At 43.5% G+C, this 20023-nt stretch overlaps 1 protein-coding gene and 1 non-coding gene across 2 annotated transcripts; both read left to right on the forward strand.

The window, feature by feature from the left end:
• Positions 1–6593: 6593 nt before the first annotated feature.
• LOC136053848 (small Cajal body-specific RNA 1) lies at positions 6594–6759 on the forward strand. The gene has a single exon (XR_010622681.1). It is a non-coding gene; the product is annotated as a small Cajal body-specific RNA 1 (non-coding RNA).
• A 1595-nt stretch (positions 6760–8354) lies between these two features.
• On the forward strand, positions 8355–13168 carry PPP1R8 (protein phosphatase 1 regulatory subunit 8). Its single transcript, XM_065744459.1, has 5 exons — positions 8355–8538; positions 9112–9332; positions 10002–10146; positions 11234–11298; positions 12204–13168. Exons 2-5 carry the CDS (start codon positions 9267–9269, stop codon positions 12555–12557), a joined length of 630 nt encoding a protein of 209 aa, XP_065600531.1. The 5' UTR covers positions 8355–8538; positions 9112–9266; the 3' UTR covers positions 12558–13168.
• Positions 13169–20023: the final 6855 nt, after the last annotated feature.

A 20023-nucleotide genomic window follows, 5' to 3' on the forward strand; every position in this document is an offset into this window, starting at 1 on the left:
GTCAGCTGGGAGAGTAATGCTGCTGCTAGAGGCTGGTTTTATTTTGCTAGAGGTTCTTTGCTCTGCGTCACTTTGGTCTGCCCAGTGCTGTTCCACAGGAATGAGAAATAGAGTTGGCAATGCTTGTCACACAGAAGCAGCACTGCACTCTTGATAGCACTCTTGTTTTACAGGAGAAGTGGTCTAAAGGAATCTGAATATTGGTTGTGTTTTTCTTAATGGTGTGTAAATACCCCTTGTCTTTTATGCATCCCCCTGACAATGATTTGAGTGTGAACACAGTCCATTTCATGACCTTCCATCCACTGTACAGCTCGCGGGTTACTCATACGTTGGTTTGTGTCTGCTGATGACATTTTTGGTCTCATTTCTTAACGTGGCATTGGAGAGACCGTCACACACCACAAATCATCACATATTTCCAAAGAAAAATACTGCTGAGTGTTGAAGGGTGGATGAGCTGGCTCTGCTCTCGTCTGACTGTCACTCAGTTGTGCCTGTTGGACCTTGGTTGCAATACAATTTCATAGAATCATAGAACCACCAAGGTTGGAAAAAGTCTTTCAGTCCAGCTGTCCACCTATCAACAGTATTTCCCACTAAAGCACGTCCCTTGGTACAACATACATATATATTTCTTGAACACAAATTTCTACCAGTATAGTTTCAGCCAGTACAGTTTTTACCAATTTCAGACTGTATGTTTCCACATCACGCTCCAGTTTTGAAATTAGTATCATCAGTGGATACCTTAAGTATCTGATAGTTGAGAGTAATTTAAGTGATACACTGCCATGCACTTATGTTTAGAAATATTTGGTTTTTCATAGAATACTTGGGTAAATGTCATCTGGGTTTTGCAGTTTCTTCTTTAATCACTTGTCACAGATTCTCTTGGCACTTGAGTTCCTTATATTCAATTTCAGTGAGGATGAATTGTAGCATAGGATGTACTCTTCCCTCTGATCCAGAGGAGTAATTTACCAATCCTGCTGTATTCTCACTGTCAGTCAGCCGTGTTATCTCTGCTCTTGTTGCAGGTAGGCCTTCAGATATGCAGTGGGCAGATGAAGCATGTTTTGTTTTGGTGAGCTCATCACGCTGACGAGCAGCAGCAGACATTGGCAGGTCTGGTTTTAAGGTTGCTTGCAGAATGCTGACCTGTAGAGAGCAGAAGAGGTTTGGGGATTGGGGATTGGGATGAAACGTGACCTGAGAGGTACAGAACGACCTCTCACTTCTCAGCAAACACAAGCACTTGTGATGGAGCTGCCTTCTGAGATGGGATCACTTGGCCTGAGCAGCAGTGAGCCAGGCTGCTCATACATCATCTGTGGGGAGAAGATTCTGCAGATCAGGTAATTCTTCTCTCCTCTGTAACTGTGTGGGAGGATTGAGAGGAAGAGGAGGATTTTTTCAATGTTGGAAATAAAAGAAGGAATAGCAGTATTCCTCTCCAGATCAGCACAGTGACAGTTTTCTAACAAACGTTCCTCCAGGAGATTTCTGCATGTGGTTTCCTTGCAGTGTTTCCCTCCTTGATGCTGAGACTGAAGGTCTGACAGAGCAGAGCATATGATGGCTTCATGGTACATCCAGAGACAGCCATTACTGCTGGTATCTGGTGACTGTAACCTGCAATCAATGAAGGAGAGAGGGAGAGCAGATGTGGGGCTGAATACAGGGGGCTTCCATGTAGAGTTAATTGCTGGAAGATTTACAGATGTTTATTTTTAAAAGGAGGTGTGCCAGCTTTTGTTTCATGGAAGTAAGGTAGGCCTTGTAGAAACATCAAGGAAATTATGCTGCAGAACTTGACAATTTGAGTGGAATGGAGAAAAACGAGTTTGCCAGTGCTCAAGGGCAGAAAGAGGGAATGCTTGGGAAGTGGATGCAAGGAATGAGCCTGGAATGAAACTTATCTTAGGATGAAACATGAGAGCTGAGATCGCAAAGGAGCACAGAGGGGGAGTGTGGTTGTAGCTGCAGCCTGGTGTGGGCACTGAGAGGAATGCTGGAGAGGAGGTGGTCCCCTGGCTACTTCTCCATGGCTGGCAGGGTGAATCCTTGTCAAATTCATCAGCCACACATTGTAGCTTCATTGGGAGCATTTCTACCTCCTATCTTTCCTCTGCCCTAACATAATCCCGTTCTTAGGGGGCAGTCACCATTCGTAGCCTATTGCCTTTGGGGCCTTGCTATGTCTGCTTTTGCTTGCTGGTGTTTTTTGGTTCATTTTTTGTTGTTTTGATCCAAGAGAGTAAGCCTGTCAGCTGCATCTGCCTCATTTGACAGGACAATGCTATGCACGACTTCAGAGAAGGATTTGGTAGGAAAAGTTGTGAAAAATGGACAAGACTATTCAGGAAGGGCTGGGGAGAGATGTGAGCAGGCTGCTATAATGGATTTGGAGCAGGAAATACTTGCACAATACTTGAGAAAGAAATGAGTAGGAATAATAACGGACTCCGTTCATAGATGAAGGTACCTCGGAGAGCATGTGTCTAGTAACCAACTGACCCAAGGGTGCAGAATAAACCTTCACAATGTCCCAGGAACGTGAACATCTATTTTTAACCCCTTCAAACAACTTGAGTTACAAGTGACCTTTCTTTCTTCCCCAACCACATTGAGAATGTCACTGCCCATTGTCACCGTTCTCTTGGCTTGCTCTGTGCAGTAAGAAAAGCAATAAATGGAAATGTGATCTCTGAGGTTGTTCTTGGGAAGGGCAGCAGTGCAGCTGAGAACTGGGTCAATGCTGTTGCACAGAAAGCCACAGGGACAAGCAGCAGTGATACTGTCAGCAAGAGAGTATTACAGAAACAGATTTTTAAAGATCTGAGCAGAAAAAGATGGTTTACTTTCAGCAGTCAAGGATCCTTCATTGTGATTGGCATTGTACTGATGCCATGGGGCTGCTGTGGTGATTAATGCTGCTGTGATCACTCCACACCAGCATTAATCCTTGTGTGTTCAGCTGTGTGTTAGCATTGTTTTGCTATGCCTTGCTGAATCCCAAGTGCCTCTGTGCTCCCTTGGCCCAAGGGAATGAAGATGCCCAGCAAATCTGCTTCATAGGGTGAGCAGGGGTGCAGCCATAGGACAGGGGGAACAGAGCTGCTGGGAGAATTTGGTGGAGGACTGTGCTGCTGTAGGACCACGGTTACCTTTCCATCTAATGAAGTCTACTTGCTGATGTTTCTTCCATGCTACCTGTGTCGATAGGAAAGCTTGATTAAGTGGAGGAATGCTGTCCATTGGCCAACATTTTTATATTACTCAGATATGCATGGAACCCCTTCGATGTTTTTGAGCATCGCCAGTTGTAGAGGGGAGGATGGCAGAGGATCCCGTTCCTCTCCACAGCTCAGGGACTGGCTGTTTTTAAGGTAACATGACAACAGAACCTTGGAGGAGACCCTAACGCTGACAGTCCAGTCTGTCCCCTTCTCTCCTTGTGGGCTTCCTGTTGGGAGCTGCTCTTTTTGGATTATAAAGTTGCTGTTTTTCAGTTGGAGCAACAAAGCTTGAAGTGCCCTGTGTTCTGTTAGCTCAACTCATTGTAAAAACGTGCGGCTTGTGTGTGGTCAGAAGGAATTTACACAGGGCAAAAAGACAAATAATTTCCCCAAATAAATTTGCTTACATTTGCGTTGTATTGATCTGTAGATCTAATAGAGTGTGAGCTCTACTATTAATGAACTTTTCACTAAATACTTTGATACTATACTTCACTTTCTTTATTTTCCAGGGCAGGAAAACCTCCACCTGGCTTACATTTGGATGTAGTCAAAGGAGACAAACTCATTGAGGTATGAAAACAGATTTTGTGTGTGCTCAGTGTATCACATACATAGGCACCAGTGGTAGAAAATCTCACAGCACTTTCCACATCTACTCAGAAATATTTCCCTTTTCTCTGATGTTTGTTATTTTCAGATCACTTTGTTTTACTCTGACACTGCTGAATTAAGTGAGTTTTCCTTTGCCTGTACTGTCTCTCATTCTGTGCATTGCTTCCATTTCTAGATGCAGTGTTTGAAAGAATGCAAAACTGCAGTGTTCAGCTTGCAAACTATGATAATTTGTTTCCTGAATACTGAACCTGTCCTGGTGTGAGAGAGAAAATAAAATGCTTGTAAGGAAAAACCAGTACTTGTCAGAGTCTTACTGCTTTCAAATGTAATTTTGGACTAAAGTTGCAATTTATTTTCTACAAGATGTTTGTATAGGAGTTATCAAACTGCTGCCAGAGAGCACTTTGTCTTAGGAACTTCAGGAGCAGGAAGTCAAATAACACGGGGAAAGAAATCTCCAATCCAAAATAATAAGAAGAAAAATTCTTCATGTGACACTGCTCATTTGAAATACTTGTCTGGCCAGTTCAGTTTTTGTTACTTTACATCAAGGTTAACTAGGCATCCCATATTTTACACATTCATTGCCCTGCCCTGCAGTATGAAATAGTATGGGCAGGATCTGCAGGGTGTTGTGATTGACACAGACTTTTTTTTAATACAGCAAAGAAATTTTTCTCCTCCATTCCATGTTTTGTTTTACATCACTCTGTTGATTAGTAAAAGCCATATTGTTGTACTGATCGACATTCCAATTTTTCAGGATATTTTTTCAGGATATTTTTTAATCAAAAGTAATAAATTTAAACAAGCAAACAAAAAAAACCCAGCACACAGACCAAATGCTGTTAACATTTTTGACAAAGAAGACCTAAGCCAGTGACCCTATTTTAGGCATAGAGAGACTCCTGACCTCTGGTTGACTGAAGCACAGATGAATATTCGTTTCCAGACAGCAAAGTTGAGCCAGCTTTTTGATCAGAAGCTTGGAAAACTAAGAACTCAATGTTAGATGAAGAAAGACTTAAGTAACCTGGTCTTTGCAGGAGCATCAGACATGAAGTGCTCATTTGGATGTCTTGCAGGAGAGTTTTACTGTTAAAATTTAAGATACCATCTTATGCTTTGCAAAGGAAAGAAAATAGAGAACTTGACAAATAAACTTATATTTTCCCAAGCCAGAAACCAATAAAATGAGGCTTTATGGCGATTGTCCGTAACTTCACAACCTGTTGGTTTTATGGATTGTTTTAAGAGATGGATCTTAGTCCACATTTGAAAACACAGCCAGTTGTCAGCACCAGCATTGAGCTGTGTGAGTTCTTTGCTCAGCATTAATTTGAAGGGAACTAGGTACCAACATGTGTGATCACATCTTCGCAGTACCTCATTACATCACGTAAGGTGTGGATGAGTTGGCTCTTTCCTGCCACTTGGGCACTTCAGTGCAGGTATCCTTCACTGGTTCTCAGTAGCTTTCAATCTCATTGTGTTTTTTGTCTTCAAACCATGGTCTGTGTCTTCTCACAGTGTCGTTGCATGTTTGGAACTGCTTTAGAGGTTTCAGAAGTCAGAGCTGAGTTAGGGCTGCTTCTCAGCTCAGCCATTCCAGTGCCATTCTATCAATAGCATCTGTGGTAAGGATTATACTTGACATCAGGCTTTCCAGTATTTCTTTCAGGCCATGTAAGGAGATGGTGAGCAAAGCAAGCTGGCCTTGCCTTTGTTATTTTCTGGTCTATGGCAAGTGGCCTTACTGCAGCCCTCCCACCTGGGAGGCTTATTCTACAAGACCAGGGTTTTCGTGCCATATATCTTTTGGATTTTTGAGAATGGAGGGCTTTAGGATGAAGGAGCCTATTTGGAGCTCTCTGCTAAATGAATCCACAGGGGCTATCAAGGGAGATCTGTTCTGGGCTGAAAAAGGCAGCACAGTGCAGTACAGAAGATGAGGATGCACCATTGCTTTTGATAATAGATGAACAAACTCAACACTGATAAACTGTCAGTTAGGAATATCATCCTGGTCCTATCACATTCCCAGGATGTTAGGCTGTGCTACCCAAAGCTTTGGGACCTGCAGAAGAACAAGTTTGGCTTTGTAAGCCTGAGGTCTCTGTCTGAATTGGAAAATCTGATAATTCAAACATCCAGATTCCCTTTTCCTGCCATTACATGGTAATCTAGCAGTTCTTTTTGCTTACTCTTAACAGCAATTGCTAGACTACTATCCATGTACTCAGAGGTTCAGTAGAGGATGTGATCATGAGAGGTTGGGGAGTGACCTACTTCATCTCTGGAGCATCTGATGTTGGTCATTGGTATTGAAGCATCTCAATGAGGTGCACTTTGCTGCCATACAGTGTGTAATGCACTGAGTGCTGCAGCACATGGCAACACGTGTAGCATGGAGTCCAGCTTGCTGTGATAACTCTATCTGCTACAGGAGGAATGAGAAAAGCTGGCTGGGTCAGGAAGTCTAGCAGGCTTCTCCATTCCATGCCTGCTTGCTTGTGTGGTTCTCATTGTCCCTTGTAACCATATCTGGGAACTTAAGTCAGCACCTGTGTATGGTGTACTGTGTGTAGGTATGGGACCTGCAACAGATGAGCAGCACTGGAATCTGCTCCATCGATTTCTTGTTTGGAAAGTGTGTGGTAAACAGTTCATCTATTCTATGTCTTCTGTGGTAGGCAACAGTGACCAACTGTTGTTAAATGTTTGTGGCTCATGGAGCACTTGATACTAACCGAGCCATCTGTATCCCAGGTCTCCTCCAGAGGTCTGAGGTATACTTTGTGATTGCTGGGTCTGAAAAGTGCAATATTAAAACAAGCCCTGAAGTGTTTAAGCTCAGTGTGTAAAGGATGACACTGGGTTATAGCTCAGAGGCACAGAAAATATTAGAAACATTACAGTGAAGTGAAGGCAATAATGATTTGTCTCAAGACCTCCAGTGTATGAATTTGTTTCAGACTTTGCAAAACCTGTTTAATGAGTACAAATGAAAACCAACTGGACAATTGTTTTGGAGTAGATTGTGGACAAGAATGAGAAATGTTTGAATCAGTTTCTATGGTCCTGGAAATCATCAGCCAGCCAAATGCTGAAATAGAGTAAGCAGTCAACTTTTAAAGATCCATTTATTTGTATGGACGCTGATGAAGTTATTATTCACTGTGTGTCCTTTTATTCCCACAGAACTATTGGGTGTGGGGAGCTGATGGATACACAGACAGCTCAGTCACCTCAATCTTGTTATTTCAAGACAGGAGACCAAAAGTAGATTTCACAAAGTGCTTACTCTCTTGATGTCATGCTTCAAAGTGTATACGTGGTGTTGGTCTGTAATGAGACACTAGTAATTTATTTCCTAAGGGACCAAGGAGTTGTGAAGTTCTCATGATATTTATACTAGTACAGAGTTGATGGAGTTGTTCAATTAATTCTTCTATTGACCTAAAAGAGAGAATAAACATACAGAAATAGTTAAGAAGTCCAACACTGCAAACAAGTGCTTTGCACCTCGAATGCTTTGCTGAGATATGTGTGGCAGTGCAAGTGGGGAGAGGCTTGAAGGAGGGGAGAGAAGTGCTCAGGCTCCGACAGGCCAAATGTTAATTCTGAGCTGACCATCTCGTGAAAGCAAATGCTTCCCTGAACTCAATTTTATTTTTATGGAAACCATATCATCTGCATTCCCTTATCAGGATATTAAAAATGGTGTGGGCTTTGGTAAAGGTTTCTAAAAAACAAGAGGAGCCATCTGTTAGCAAGTGTATTGCCAGCGTTGGTGTCGTGCAGCTGGGAGTAAGAAAACAGAGTTGTTAAACTGAGGCCTTTCAGTGCAGTGAGAAAGAAGGCTGCTTAGGTACTTCACTATTCAGGAGTTCCTTTCAATCACATCTGTTAATAGAAATATATTGCATACACCATAGGGTGGTGCATTGTGCTGCTTCGCTTTTCAGACGTGTTTTACATAACTGCTGTTATGGCATGCAAAATCTTGTTTGAAGAAGAGATGAGAACAGGCATGAACTAAGAAGAAAAGCCTAAAATTAATAGGTTGCTTGAATGGGCTGAGTGTGGATTCATAGTGCAGAATGTGTTTACTTTTACATGATGTGCTTCCTTTTCTATACAGTACCGTTACAGTTTTGTTTTATATTGGACTAGACATCATTGGCACAGATTGCTGGCTTGGGCAAGGCACAAGATAACTGCATTGAGTAATGTATAAAGAACACTGTGAGCAGATGTCTTCTGTAGAGAGGCAGTCTCACACTTTGAAGAGTTATTGTCCATCTCAGGCTCTCTTGAATTGGCTGTGAGAGAAGGGAATAACTGGGCATCTTCCATATGCAGCTGTTCTGAATTTAAAAAGAAGACACACAGATTTCTGTATTGAACAGTGATTCTTTGTTTTGCATTTACTCTTGTTTATTCACATTCTTCAACTTTTCCAGGAAGCTCCAAAAGACTCTAGGAGTCTAATATCTTCTTCTGTTTGATATTCTACCTCAGAAACTCATTATTGATGAGAAGAAGTACTATCTCTTTGGGAGAAATCCTGATCTGTGTGATTTTACCATTGACCACCAGTCTTGCTCTCGGGTCCATGCTGCCTTGGTCTATCACAAACATCTCAAGAGGGTTTTCCTCATAGATCTAAACAGCAGTAAGTAGCATAACATTTAATCCAACAGAACCACTGTTTCAGTGCTTCAGCATTTTTGAATGAGATACATTCCTTTTCTTGTTTTGTTTCTGTTTGCACTCTGTGGCTAGATGGTCATAATCTAAAGCAGCATCCTAGTGAAAGATTGGCAGTGGATAAGAACAAGTGAGTGCTTGTTCCAGGCAGCTTACCTCTGCTTCACCTTATGTTTAAAGCAGCATTTCTAAACTCTTAAGAGACAAGGAGAGTGAAAGAAAATCACTTGATCATTCCTTTACAATTGTAATGAACTTTTCTATTCTGAGGGTGGTTTTCTGAGATCTAAAGGCTGACATACTGTGTTTGCCACCAAGAGAATGATTCCAGACATGGAGGACTACAGGATTGTCTGCTGATTGGTGCATGTCTTAATTTGTGAGACAGTAGTAAAATGTACACAGCTAATGTTTTCAGCAGTGCTTCATTGATTTGTATCTCCAGAACCCGTGTACAGGTTTTGAACTTCTCAAGGCTTGAATACTGTGGGCTTGAGCAGATGACTAACATTGCTGTCCATTCTGATGTTCTTCTCAGCACATGGCACGTTCTTGGGTCATATCCGTTTGGAAGCTCACAAACCCCAACAGATACCCATTGATTCCACAGTTTCATTTGGTGCTTCTACACGGGCATATACTCTGCGAGAGAAGCCTCAGACACTGCCATCAGCAGTTAAAGGAGATGAGAAAATGGGTGGTGAAGATGAAGAGCTCAAGGGTTTGCTGGGCCTGCCAGAAGAGGAGACGGAGCTTGATGTGAGTATGATGGTCCATTGTTCTTAGATGGCTTACCCATCTGTAGCAGATGGCATTTTTTACTACTTTGCTTGGTTCAGGTTCTTATTTTCGTGTTCATGAAGACAGTCTGGGGTGTCTTCTGCTGGCAGAAATGTACAGCTCATCTAATTATGCCACAAAAAGGTATCTTCATGCTTTTTCCCATAATCAGTGCTCTAATAATCCCACTATTCCAATAATCCCTTCATATAGGGATTTCAGGCCATACAAAGGATTGTCTCTTGCCAGCTAGGTCACTGGTGATTTCCCGTGTTGTTCTCCATTGCTAGATAACAGTGAATGCAACAGTTAGGTAGTGGAGAGTGGCAAGGCAATTTGCATGGTATTCACAGGATCATTGAGGTTGGAAAGGAACTCTCAGGATCATTTGGTCCTACCCTTCTGTTCGAGCAAAGTCAGCTGGAACAAGTTGGCCAGGACCATGCCTAATTAAGTTTTGAGCATCTCAACAGAAACACTCAACAGCATCTCTAGGTAATCTGTTCCAGCATCAAAACATTTTCTCTTCCTAGGGGTCTAGAGTTGAAGCTAAACAGTGGGTGGCAATCTTTTGACATGCATGGCCGATGATAAAAGCAGACTTCACACACTTCTTGCTTAAAATATTTCTTCTCTAATTTATTTTAGAACCTGACAGAGTTTAATACAGCCCACAACAAAAGAATTTCCACACTAACCATAGAGGAAGGGAACTTGGATATTCAGAGACCAAAGAGAAAAAGGAAGAATTCCAGAGTGACGTTCAGTGATGATGATGAAATCATCAATCCAGGTAAGCAGTTTACTCTCTAGCTGATGACATTTGAGGCCCTCTTTCCAGTATTCTCATCGACACTCCTCATGGCTACATGTAGGTAAGGGAACAGAACTTTGGCAGGGAATATTTGAGATCTGCTATTTCAGAGAAGCTGTCCTGTCTCACTTAAATCTGTGATTTCTGCCTTTCTTCTCTCTAAAATTTCTACATGATTTTGTGCAGGATGGAGATGTCGCATTCAGCTTCATTGTTCAGTTTTTAATCAGATGTTGAAAAGATCTCATGGATCCAAAAGAATGAAGGGTTTTAAATTCTTTGCCTTCTCTAGAATCTAAATGAGGACTGAACTTACTGTTTGTTTTTTAATCAGACCCTTAATGCTTTGCCTTCCTGTTACTTAATGGATTCAGTGACTGTCTCCAGCTCAGTTTTTTGCTGCTTGCCTGACTGTCTAATTCAAAATGACACTTCTAGAGATGTATCTTATTCCTCTTTAGTCATTTTTTCTTCCTCAGCTGTTTTACATCAATGACATTAATGATATGTTACCTGGCTAATATTCATAGTCAGCACAGCTTATTTGTCTTAATTTGGTAGTGCATAACACCCAGGATAACCATTCTTATTCATAACATAGCTCTCAAAGCATTCTCATGTTTGATTTTCAGAGGCTGCATTGAATTCTTCTGACTTCTTCAAGGTTTCCCAAGGCATTTCAGGACTAGCTCTTGTGCCTTTGAGCATGCACAGCATGCTGTCCAGCTGCACCTTTCAGGCCACAGTTCCTTTCTGTCTGAGCAATGTAAACCTGGGTGTCCATCTGTCCCTTCTCCTAGATCACTTCCCCATTTTCTATTTGAATGGAAGTTTTCCTTGCAGAGTAACTGATGAATTCTCCTTGAGACAAAACCACTAGGTGTCCCCACCCAAACACTTATCTCTTCTTTATTGAAGCATGCTTTTGTTTTCTGAGGGCTGCTAGAGTGCTGGCTTTTAGAGAACTGGATCCGTGTGCCAATTCTTAATGTAAGTCCTTTACTTGACAGATGTTCTGTATTCTTCTCTGCTGTTTCTGAAAGCTGCACTGTTCTTCTCTTTGCAGAGGATGTGGACCCTTCTGTTGGGCGTTTCAGGAACATGGTACAGACAGCAGTAGTCCCTGTTAAGGTACACAGTGACTTTCAACTCCCTAATCAATACATCATTACAGTGACCAACCCACCATGTGGGTTACATCTTAGAAACGTAATATGCTACAGTGGAAGGGATTTTCTTTTTAAGGAGGAGTTGTGTTTGTGTATCACAGTTATACTTTTTAGCAGACTGACCATTTTGCATTAAGTTCAGCTTATCTTCATTCTTTAATAGCACATGGGATCAGTGGCCATTTTTTGGCACCCCAAAAGAACCACTTTTCAGTGTGGTGACACCAGGCATTGGTTGAAATAGTGGGAAAATGTGGAAAACAAAAAGTAAAAATGAGAAAGGGTTTGTTGAGATGCTGTAAGTGCTAAAGATTTGTAAGGTTGTCTGCTAGCATTAGGGGAGTTAAGACTGTTCCAGGGTGAGTGTCTTGCCAGCACTATGTTTAATTTGAATACTCTAGGAAATTATGTATAACTAAGCAACATTTGTTGTTTGTATAGACTAAATAATGTATGTGGAAAAGGATCATTCTACCTAAGCCACGAACTTACTGCTTGCAGGAGAAGCTTCAAATAATCAGGATCATTCAAGTGATGTAGAAATTGCAGTTTCTTTCTTACTAAGGGGGGAAAGAGGGATTATGTTACTGACTGATGACCTACCTGATCTGGCTTTCAGGAAAAGCTCAGGACCAATACACTAGTGTGCACTTTTAACAATTTATTATTAAGTGGTCTTCAAAGAAACCCAAAAAAACATTCTGGGACAAAGACTGGGAAATCCACTCATATCTGTAACTACTTATTTGTGGCCACTCCGAGTGCGTTTTGGGGGAAAATTGTGTAGGCATCCAGTTTAAGTGGCCTTCTTGTTTCATGTATAAATGATTTATTCATGAATAAATGGCACACTGCTTTCCTCTACAGAAAAAACGGTTGGACAATCCAGGCTCGCTGGCCACGGATGACTCTGCAACGCGGCGTATGCAAAACTTTCCCTACAGTGGAGGATTATATGGTGGTTTGCCTCCAACTCACAATGAGGCAGGTTCCCAATCGCACGGCGTCCATGGGACAGCACTCATTGGTGGCCTGCCAATGCCCTATCCCAATCTTGCCCCAGATGTGGACTTGACTCCTGTTGTACCCTCAACAGTTAACATGAACCCGGCTCCAAATCCTGCTGTCTTTAATCCTGAAGCTGTGAATGAACCCAAGAAGAAGAAATATGCAAAGGAGGCATGGCCGGGCAAGAAGCCAACCCCTTCCCTGCTGATCTGAGTTAGCTTTCGTTGAGGGAGGGTGGGAGTTGTGAACTCCACAAACTGTTTATGTGTAGTATTGTCCTTTTGAAATCTTAATGTCCTAACCAGATGTAACACGGAGATTAGAGAAGTGAAATAATCCTTTAAAGATCCGTCTTAAAACATTTTTATAACTGTTTAAAAGAAAAACAAAACAGCAATGTAGCTACATCTCCCTTTGAACCAAAACATATGGCAGCCTTTTCTTAGCCTCTGTCCCCAGAGGTCTTTACTATGAATTTTGATCTTATGAGTTGAAGGGGCAGAATCACACAGTTTAGTTATCATTTATGGCGTGACCCTGCAAATGTGTGTATTTAGGTGTTGTGCTTACTATGAGTAATGTCATTCTTGCCAGGCTTGCTCATAGCAGGTCAGCTGTATCAGAAATTGATATTCTTGGGGCCAGGCCTTTCAGAAATCCCACTGGTCTGAGTTCTAAAACTTGCAAAATACAGGCCAGCTTTTCTTTTTTATTTTTCCAAAACCTCACCCATGTGGGGCATTTCTTTTATTTTTTTTCTAGTTTGGCTACAGCTTGTTTTAATTTCCACCTAAAACACTGCAGCATCACATGAGTTTATGAGAACTTGGGAGTTGAGATGGACGAGGGATATCTGGGCTTCCTGAGCTGTGGTCCAGTATTGAACAGCTGGCTTTTATGTGGGTGGATAAAGAGGCACCTGTGGATGGATCTGAGCTTGTGTTGGTGTTTGTGGAAGCAAACAAGCACGGCAAGCCTAGGAACATTTCACTGGCAGCTGGAAACTATCTACAGTGTACAAAGAATCAACAGCATAGTGATAACCCAAGGTGGAATTTACACAGAGCAAGTTACTTGTTTTTTGGTGGCCCTTTTAACTTAAATAGTTTCATTTTTACTTGCAAATGGCATTTCTGAGCTTAGAGTAAATGACATGCAACAAGGCACAGGTGAACATGAGCAGCTATGAGTAGTGTTATAGGACTCATGTTGAACAACTGCAATCTACACAGTATTTTGGCTGCTAGTACCAGAGGATGAGAATCAAGTGCTACCTAAAGCTAGAATACAAATTCTCAGTAGAGATTCTGCCTCACCTTGAATAAAGCAGTACACCAAGCTCAAGTTGGTTTCATGACATGACTTTTTTTCATTTTTATGTTTTTTTTTTACTATTTCAGCATTTTTCCCCATTAAGAAAAATGAGAAGTGTGATTTGGATTGTTGTTCTAGCCCATGAAATCCTTGGTTTATATTTGAAAATCTGGTTCAGATTCATTCAGATTGTATACCTTTATGCAAAGTAAGGCCAGAGCTCTCCCTTTTCTTTTTTTTTTTTCCTTCAATTTATTTTTTTATTTTAACACTATATATTGCAGTTCAGCTATGTAGTCACATTCCTTAGCTTGGGGGATTCCTCCAGGAAATGTGCACTAAAATGACAGTGGTACCAACTGTTCAGTGGTACCCAGCTATTCATTAGTGTGTACAATACTGTAGCTACCAGGCTAGGAATTTCTGTGAAAATACGATGGTTTCTGAAGCAGTGGTGTTCTATAGTGCCTCTGCTGTGCTGTAGGCACTAGTTTTGGACAGATGCTTTAAAATCAGTGTGACTTCTGCATCTGCAGAGTGATTGCATCTATCGTGGCATTGAGGCAGTAAGAGCTCGTTGCTACCCCACATCCATAGGAGTGATGTCTTTAGAGACTGGTTTGTTCCCACCCATGCCTTCATATCTAGCTCAGACTATTAGTCTGGTGAACATGGTAACTTCTCCGTGATATAGCTGTGCCACTCTGTGCTTAGTTGCTATTGAAAATGAGACGTTCTTCTTTCAAACACTCCATACTCTCCCTAAAAATCTCACTCTTTATTTTTTACTGTTGCTTATTTCCAGGATGTAGAGTTTTCTGCTTCCAGCCAGACTGTTTTATGAAGGCAACTCTTTACAGGAAGACTAGTTAGAGCAAGTAAGCATTGAACAGGTCATCTTTTTATTTCTATTTTTTATTTTATTTTTCATTGTTTTTGCCAGTGGCTCTTTGCAAGATCTTTCTTGAAAAGGGAAGCTTTACTGCTTATTGGTTTTTAAAGCTCTTCTCCTCCCTGGGTTTGTACAAGCTCTCATTATTTCAGAGCTTAGAGGCCATAGCTGGCCAGTACAGGGGGGGACAGTATAACATCCAGGGGCTTTGTACAGAAGTTTGTACACTTGTGTAATATGTAATAGGCCTTTTCACACTTTCTGTTGAGCTTTTTACCTGTAACCTTTACTATGTTGTAAATTAAATGCAGATTTTGCCAGTTTGGAGAGTGTAGTGTGTTCGTTCCCAGTCTACGCTTCTGCCGTTGAGATTGTACATTTTTTGTGGCCTGTTAAAGGAGTCATGCCACTGCATCCATTGCTGCAGGCTTGTTCATAGTGGCTGGCTCAGGCTGCAGCTTCTTTACCTGTGACTTCCTGCTTTGCTGCCTTGTGCTGCAGCTGTTGCTTTTCTGCACAAAATAGTGTCACTTAACATAGGGTTTTAAATGGAGGTTGGCTTTGTTTTCTTAGTGGAGGTTCTGGCAGTCATCTCTACCTCAGAGCCCAGCTTAGCTCTTCTCATTGCCCTAGCTTGCTGGCTCTGGCCTGCAGGCTTACCTTGGTTAGCCAAAATGTTCTGTCCTTTGCAATGCTGTGTCTCTGCAGCTTGCCCTGGACCCTGGGAAGAGCTGTAGTAAAGAAGAGTAAACTGAGGCTTGCTTAAAAATAACCATGATGCCTGCTGTGTACAGCTGAGAGGGATTCCTAAGCTGTCAGGTTTAGTAACATTTAGGCTAAAGATTGGTATTTCTTCTCTATCCAGGAATATTTTAGCACCTGAGACAGCTGTGTCTTCATTCATCCAGGGAGTGAAGAGCAAGATCTGAATTCATGCAAGCTCTGCAGTGCTACTGTGCTGTGCCTGCTTGGTGCAGGGTAAAGGAATGTTAGTGTGAGGTGGAGAGGGGTAAGTAGGACTGTGCCCAGTTGAGAGCAGCCTGACGTGTTTGGGTCATTGTCCTTGAAATTAGCCTTCCCTGGAAGTGCTGTAACCTGCAGGTGGTACCTGACTCACTGGCTTCAGGCCAATGCATGCAACCTCTGTAACTGCTGCTGCCCACTTCTGCTTTTCACTGCCTTCCTCAGGGCACCCTGCATCTTCCTCGCTGACCGTGGCTGTCCAGCACTCCCCATGGTTGCCTTGGTGTTGTGTTTTGCCTCCTATGAATCCTCAAGAAACGGCTGTCCTTTTCAGGGAAGCTTTAAGAGGAGAAGCTGCTGAAGAGCCATCCATGTGACCACCTTGTGTCTAACTGTGTGCCATCTTACATCCTGGCAAACTCAGACACATTTGCAGAACATGGTTGAGGAGGAGGTCTTAAATAACAAATGTGCTCCAAGTGGCACTCCACTTATTCTGATGTATCTGCCAAAGTCCAAGTTATTGCCACCTTGCAAAGACCCATCTACCCTTAACAGGTAGAAAGCTACAAGCCTGAGTGCTGACTTTGGAGGAACTGTCCCGAAGTGGTGAGTTAACATCATAATTCTGATCATGGCCACCTACAGGGGCTTTCCTGGGTCATTTCTGGACTGTGCCAGGTCAGTTCCTGGCTGAGGTTCCTCATCTTATTTCTAGATATGCCTGAGTGAGAGTTGAGCCTCAAGAAAACAGCAGCATTTCTTATGGTGGGTAAGTGGTCAACTGTGTCATGCCAGGACATTTCCAAAAGGAGGCACAGTGTCTGTACGAAAGCACTGCTTTCATGATGCCAGAAGCTTGCAGGAGCTTGCTCTCCACTAACCTTTTTTCCATAGGCATAGTAGAGAATTGAGTTACTTTTATAGCAAATTCAGGATTTAGCAAAGATAAGAAGCAGCCTGGGAATGGCCTTTTTAAACAGTAATTCCCATGTCTGCTTCAGTAGTGCTACTGGTTGAGCTCAGATTCATCAGTTGCTCTGATACTGCTTGTTTGTTCACAGGTCAGAGGGTGGTTGTGCTTCACTTTGGAGTGTATTGCAGACTGTGAGGATGCTTCATGCTGAGACCACCATTGCTTGGCTCCTAGCAGCTGACTTCACTTTTCTTCTGGGCTGGTCTGTGAATTACTGCAGGGACTCAGAGCAGCTAGCAGTCCTACGTGCAGGGCTGGAGGGTGTCCTGTGCTTGCAGAGCCTGAATATGGCCTTTCTGTTCAGCATAGATCCCAAAGCGTTGTTTAGGATGTGGCACAGCTGAGGGATTTGCCAAGGGCCCACTGAGGTGCCAGTCCATCTCAGGGATGGCAGAGAACAACTCGCAGGATCACAGAACTGTAGGGCCTGGAAGGGACCTCTGGAGATCCCCAGACCAGTCCCCTTCCCCCTCCCCCAAGAACAGGTTCCCTAAAGCAGTTTGCACAGGAAAGCATCTGACCAGGATCGCCTTCCTTGCCCTGCTGGCCGTGCTTTGGATGCAGCCCAGGGTGCACTTGGCTTTCTGGGCTGCAAGGGCACATTGCTCATGGTGAGCTGCCATCCACCAGCACCCCGAGCTGTTTTTGGTGGGGCTGTGCTCAATCCTTTCGTCCCCTCAGCTCATATTGACAGTAGAGGTTGCCACAACCCAGCTGCGAGACCTTGCACTGACTGTGGTGGACCAGAGCTGCTGGGCAGTGGTGCCTCAATGCTCACTGACTTCACCTGAGATGTTTTGGTGGCCCTTCTGCTGCAGCACATCTGTCTCTTGCTAGCCTCAAAAAACTCTTTGCACTGCTGTGACTGGCTGGGAATGCTGCTATGAGATGCTGCATGTGACATCTGCCAGTGAGTTCAGTGGAAGTGGAAACAAGGAATATATCTTGAGTGGCCTTTGCTGTGCCAGGAGACAGCACAGTATGAATCACAGGCTCATAGATTGGCTTGGGTTGGAAGGGACCTCAAGGATCATCGAGTTCCAACCCTCCTGCCTGTGAGTGTTTCAGTTGAGCTGTTGTGATGTGGAAGGAGTTCTCCTTTATATGCAGCACTGCAGCTGATAGACCTTGGCCTGTGCCCACCAAGCTACTCCCCCTCCTCAGCAGGAGTCAGGAGATAAAGACAGTGGGATCACTCACAAGTGACTTGTGAGCTAAATGCACTCAGCTTGGGGAATACACCTTGTCTCTTCTGATTGCTTTCTGCCTTGGATTTGTGCCCGTGTCTCAGGGTTGTCAGTTCTTATTTAGGGAAGTGAAGTCATGAAGAGGAACATCCAGCGTGTTTATCATAAATAAGCAAGATATCTGGAATTTAAAGCAGAACCTAGAGCACATACCTCAACCAGGCAGAAATATCGAATTCATTTTGAGACATCAGTTTCCCCCTTTGGAAGTTTCAAATCCCTTATCTGAGATTTCATAATCTTTAGGTAGCGTCAGGTTATGAGCAAAGCACACCCGCACTGGTGCAGCTTTCATACATCCCAATACCATAATCATAACTGTTACCACTATTGGAACAACCATCACAATCTGCAGGAGGTGAGGGAGCCAATCCTGTCAGTGACCATCCTCCAATTTCCTGCAAAATCTCATTTATTCCACTGTTGTTTGCTGATTCAGTTCCCTGCTTCCCTGAGCTATGTTGGCCATATCAGTACAGCAGTATTTCACTATTGGCCTGGACATGAATGCAGTGGTTCTGTTGGGAGTTAAAATTCCACCCAGAATTGGATCTTTGCTCTGTTTTGGTATTGGGAAGCAAGTGGAGGTGCTGGGCAGATGCTGCAACTTCCTGAATCCTCGCATTCATTGCTGAACTGAATTGTCTTCAGACCCATCTACCCTTAACAAACAGAATAACATAATCCAAATGTTGACCTCCCAAAGCCACATTAAGGAGAAAAACCTTGGAAACCCTCCAGTTCAGCTTCCTGGGTGAGTTTAAACCTCAAAGAGCCCTCTTCTCCCCCAGGACCTTTTTATTTTCTACTTATCCTTTTCTTTCTTAATTTGAACATATTGAATCCTGGGCCCCGTTCATTGCAACTTCACTGCAGTGCTTGTAGCAAGCAGAGGGCACCCCTGCTGCCCCTCACTCCCCTGCCAGGACCTTGCCACCTAGAAATGCGTGCTTCCATTTCCCTTGTTGCACTCAGTCCCATTGTAGGGGCTCAGAAGCTCCATGTGATTTATGGGAAACGTCGGCTGCTCATCGCTTCCTCCTCGGTTATGTGGTTTTTCATGGTTGGTTGGGTTGGGTTTTTCTTTTTGGAGGAGATCCAATTCCACGAGAAAGAAACAAAAATGGTTTTACAGAACGGTCTGAAGGGACAGCTGGAGGTGGAGCACGCTTCTGCTGGAGCCCCTTCCCCAGGGCTGCATCCGTGCAGCGCTGGGACCTCTCTGGGCAGCAGTGCTCCCCTTCTCACACAGTAACGTTCTCCCAACTCCTTATTGAAGGGCTCCCCCTGTCCACCCCATCAGGGCTGATGGAGGCCCTCCGACTGCTGCTGGTGTTGGCCAGCAGCTTTTCCTCAGCTATCACTGTACACATCTGTCTGATAGGTTTTACATCTTCCTCTTTTGATTGTTTTGGCTGCTCCAGAAGACAACTCATTTGCGTGTGGGTGTAGGTGTCAGTTGCTTCTTGCTGAACAAAATCCTATTTGAGACCAACGCTCATACCCAGATCAGCATTTGAATTTATATAAACTATAACCAGCATACTTTTTTTTTCACCTAAATATGCCACTGATGTTAACAAAAGGTATTTCTCTGCTCTGTAGGAAAAGAGCAATTGCATTCACCTTCCTGTCAGCAAACCGAGCCCGGAGGATTGAGGCAACTTCCTCTGATGCAATTCCTCTGCTCTGCCCACTGTCCATTTTCACCTTGAGAGCTTCAGGGGAATAAAAACTAAAAGCTCATGTGGGCTGAGGCTGAGTGAGGGCTGTGTGCCTCAGGACCCTGGTGGTGTCACGTCCTTTGGGCTCCATGGGGAAGTGAGGGCTGAGCACGGATGGGAATGAGGCAGTTTCAGTGTGTGAAGCAGCTGTTCCCAGGGCTGTTGGCAGTGCTAGCAGGAGGAAGTGAAAACATTGGACGTGATTCATTCCACTCGTTTATTCAGCCCAGGGCTTTGGCTTTTGGGCTGATGAAGCCCTGAGTGCTGTTTTTTTCCTGCTGCAGCTGCTCTGTGGCTTCCTATGGCATCCCATCCCTCTTGGGGCCGCTGCATGTTCCAATCTCCTCCACTCACCTGACATCTATTGGATGAAATGAGGCTCAAGGCTGAGCTGCCATGAGAGCATAGCAGATGTTGCTGGCCTCAGAGCACAGCCACTCAGCCCCATGGCCTGGACATGTCTTTCCTTCTCCTCACTCCCCACGCAGCTCTTCTCCATCCCTGAAGAGATGCTCCTGGCCCAGCTCCTTCCTCCTTGACTCCAGCTCACCACTGCAGCCAAG

Source organism: Cyrtonyx montezumae, unplaced genomic scaffold (genome assembly GCF_038088225.1).
Source record: "Cyrtonyx montezumae isolate F1298 unplaced genomic scaffold, pur_monq_1.0 scaffold_31, whole genome shotgun sequence".
Classification (NCBI taxonomy): domain Eukaryota; kingdom Metazoa; phylum Chordata; class Aves; order Galliformes; family Odontophoridae; genus Cyrtonyx; species Cyrtonyx montezumae.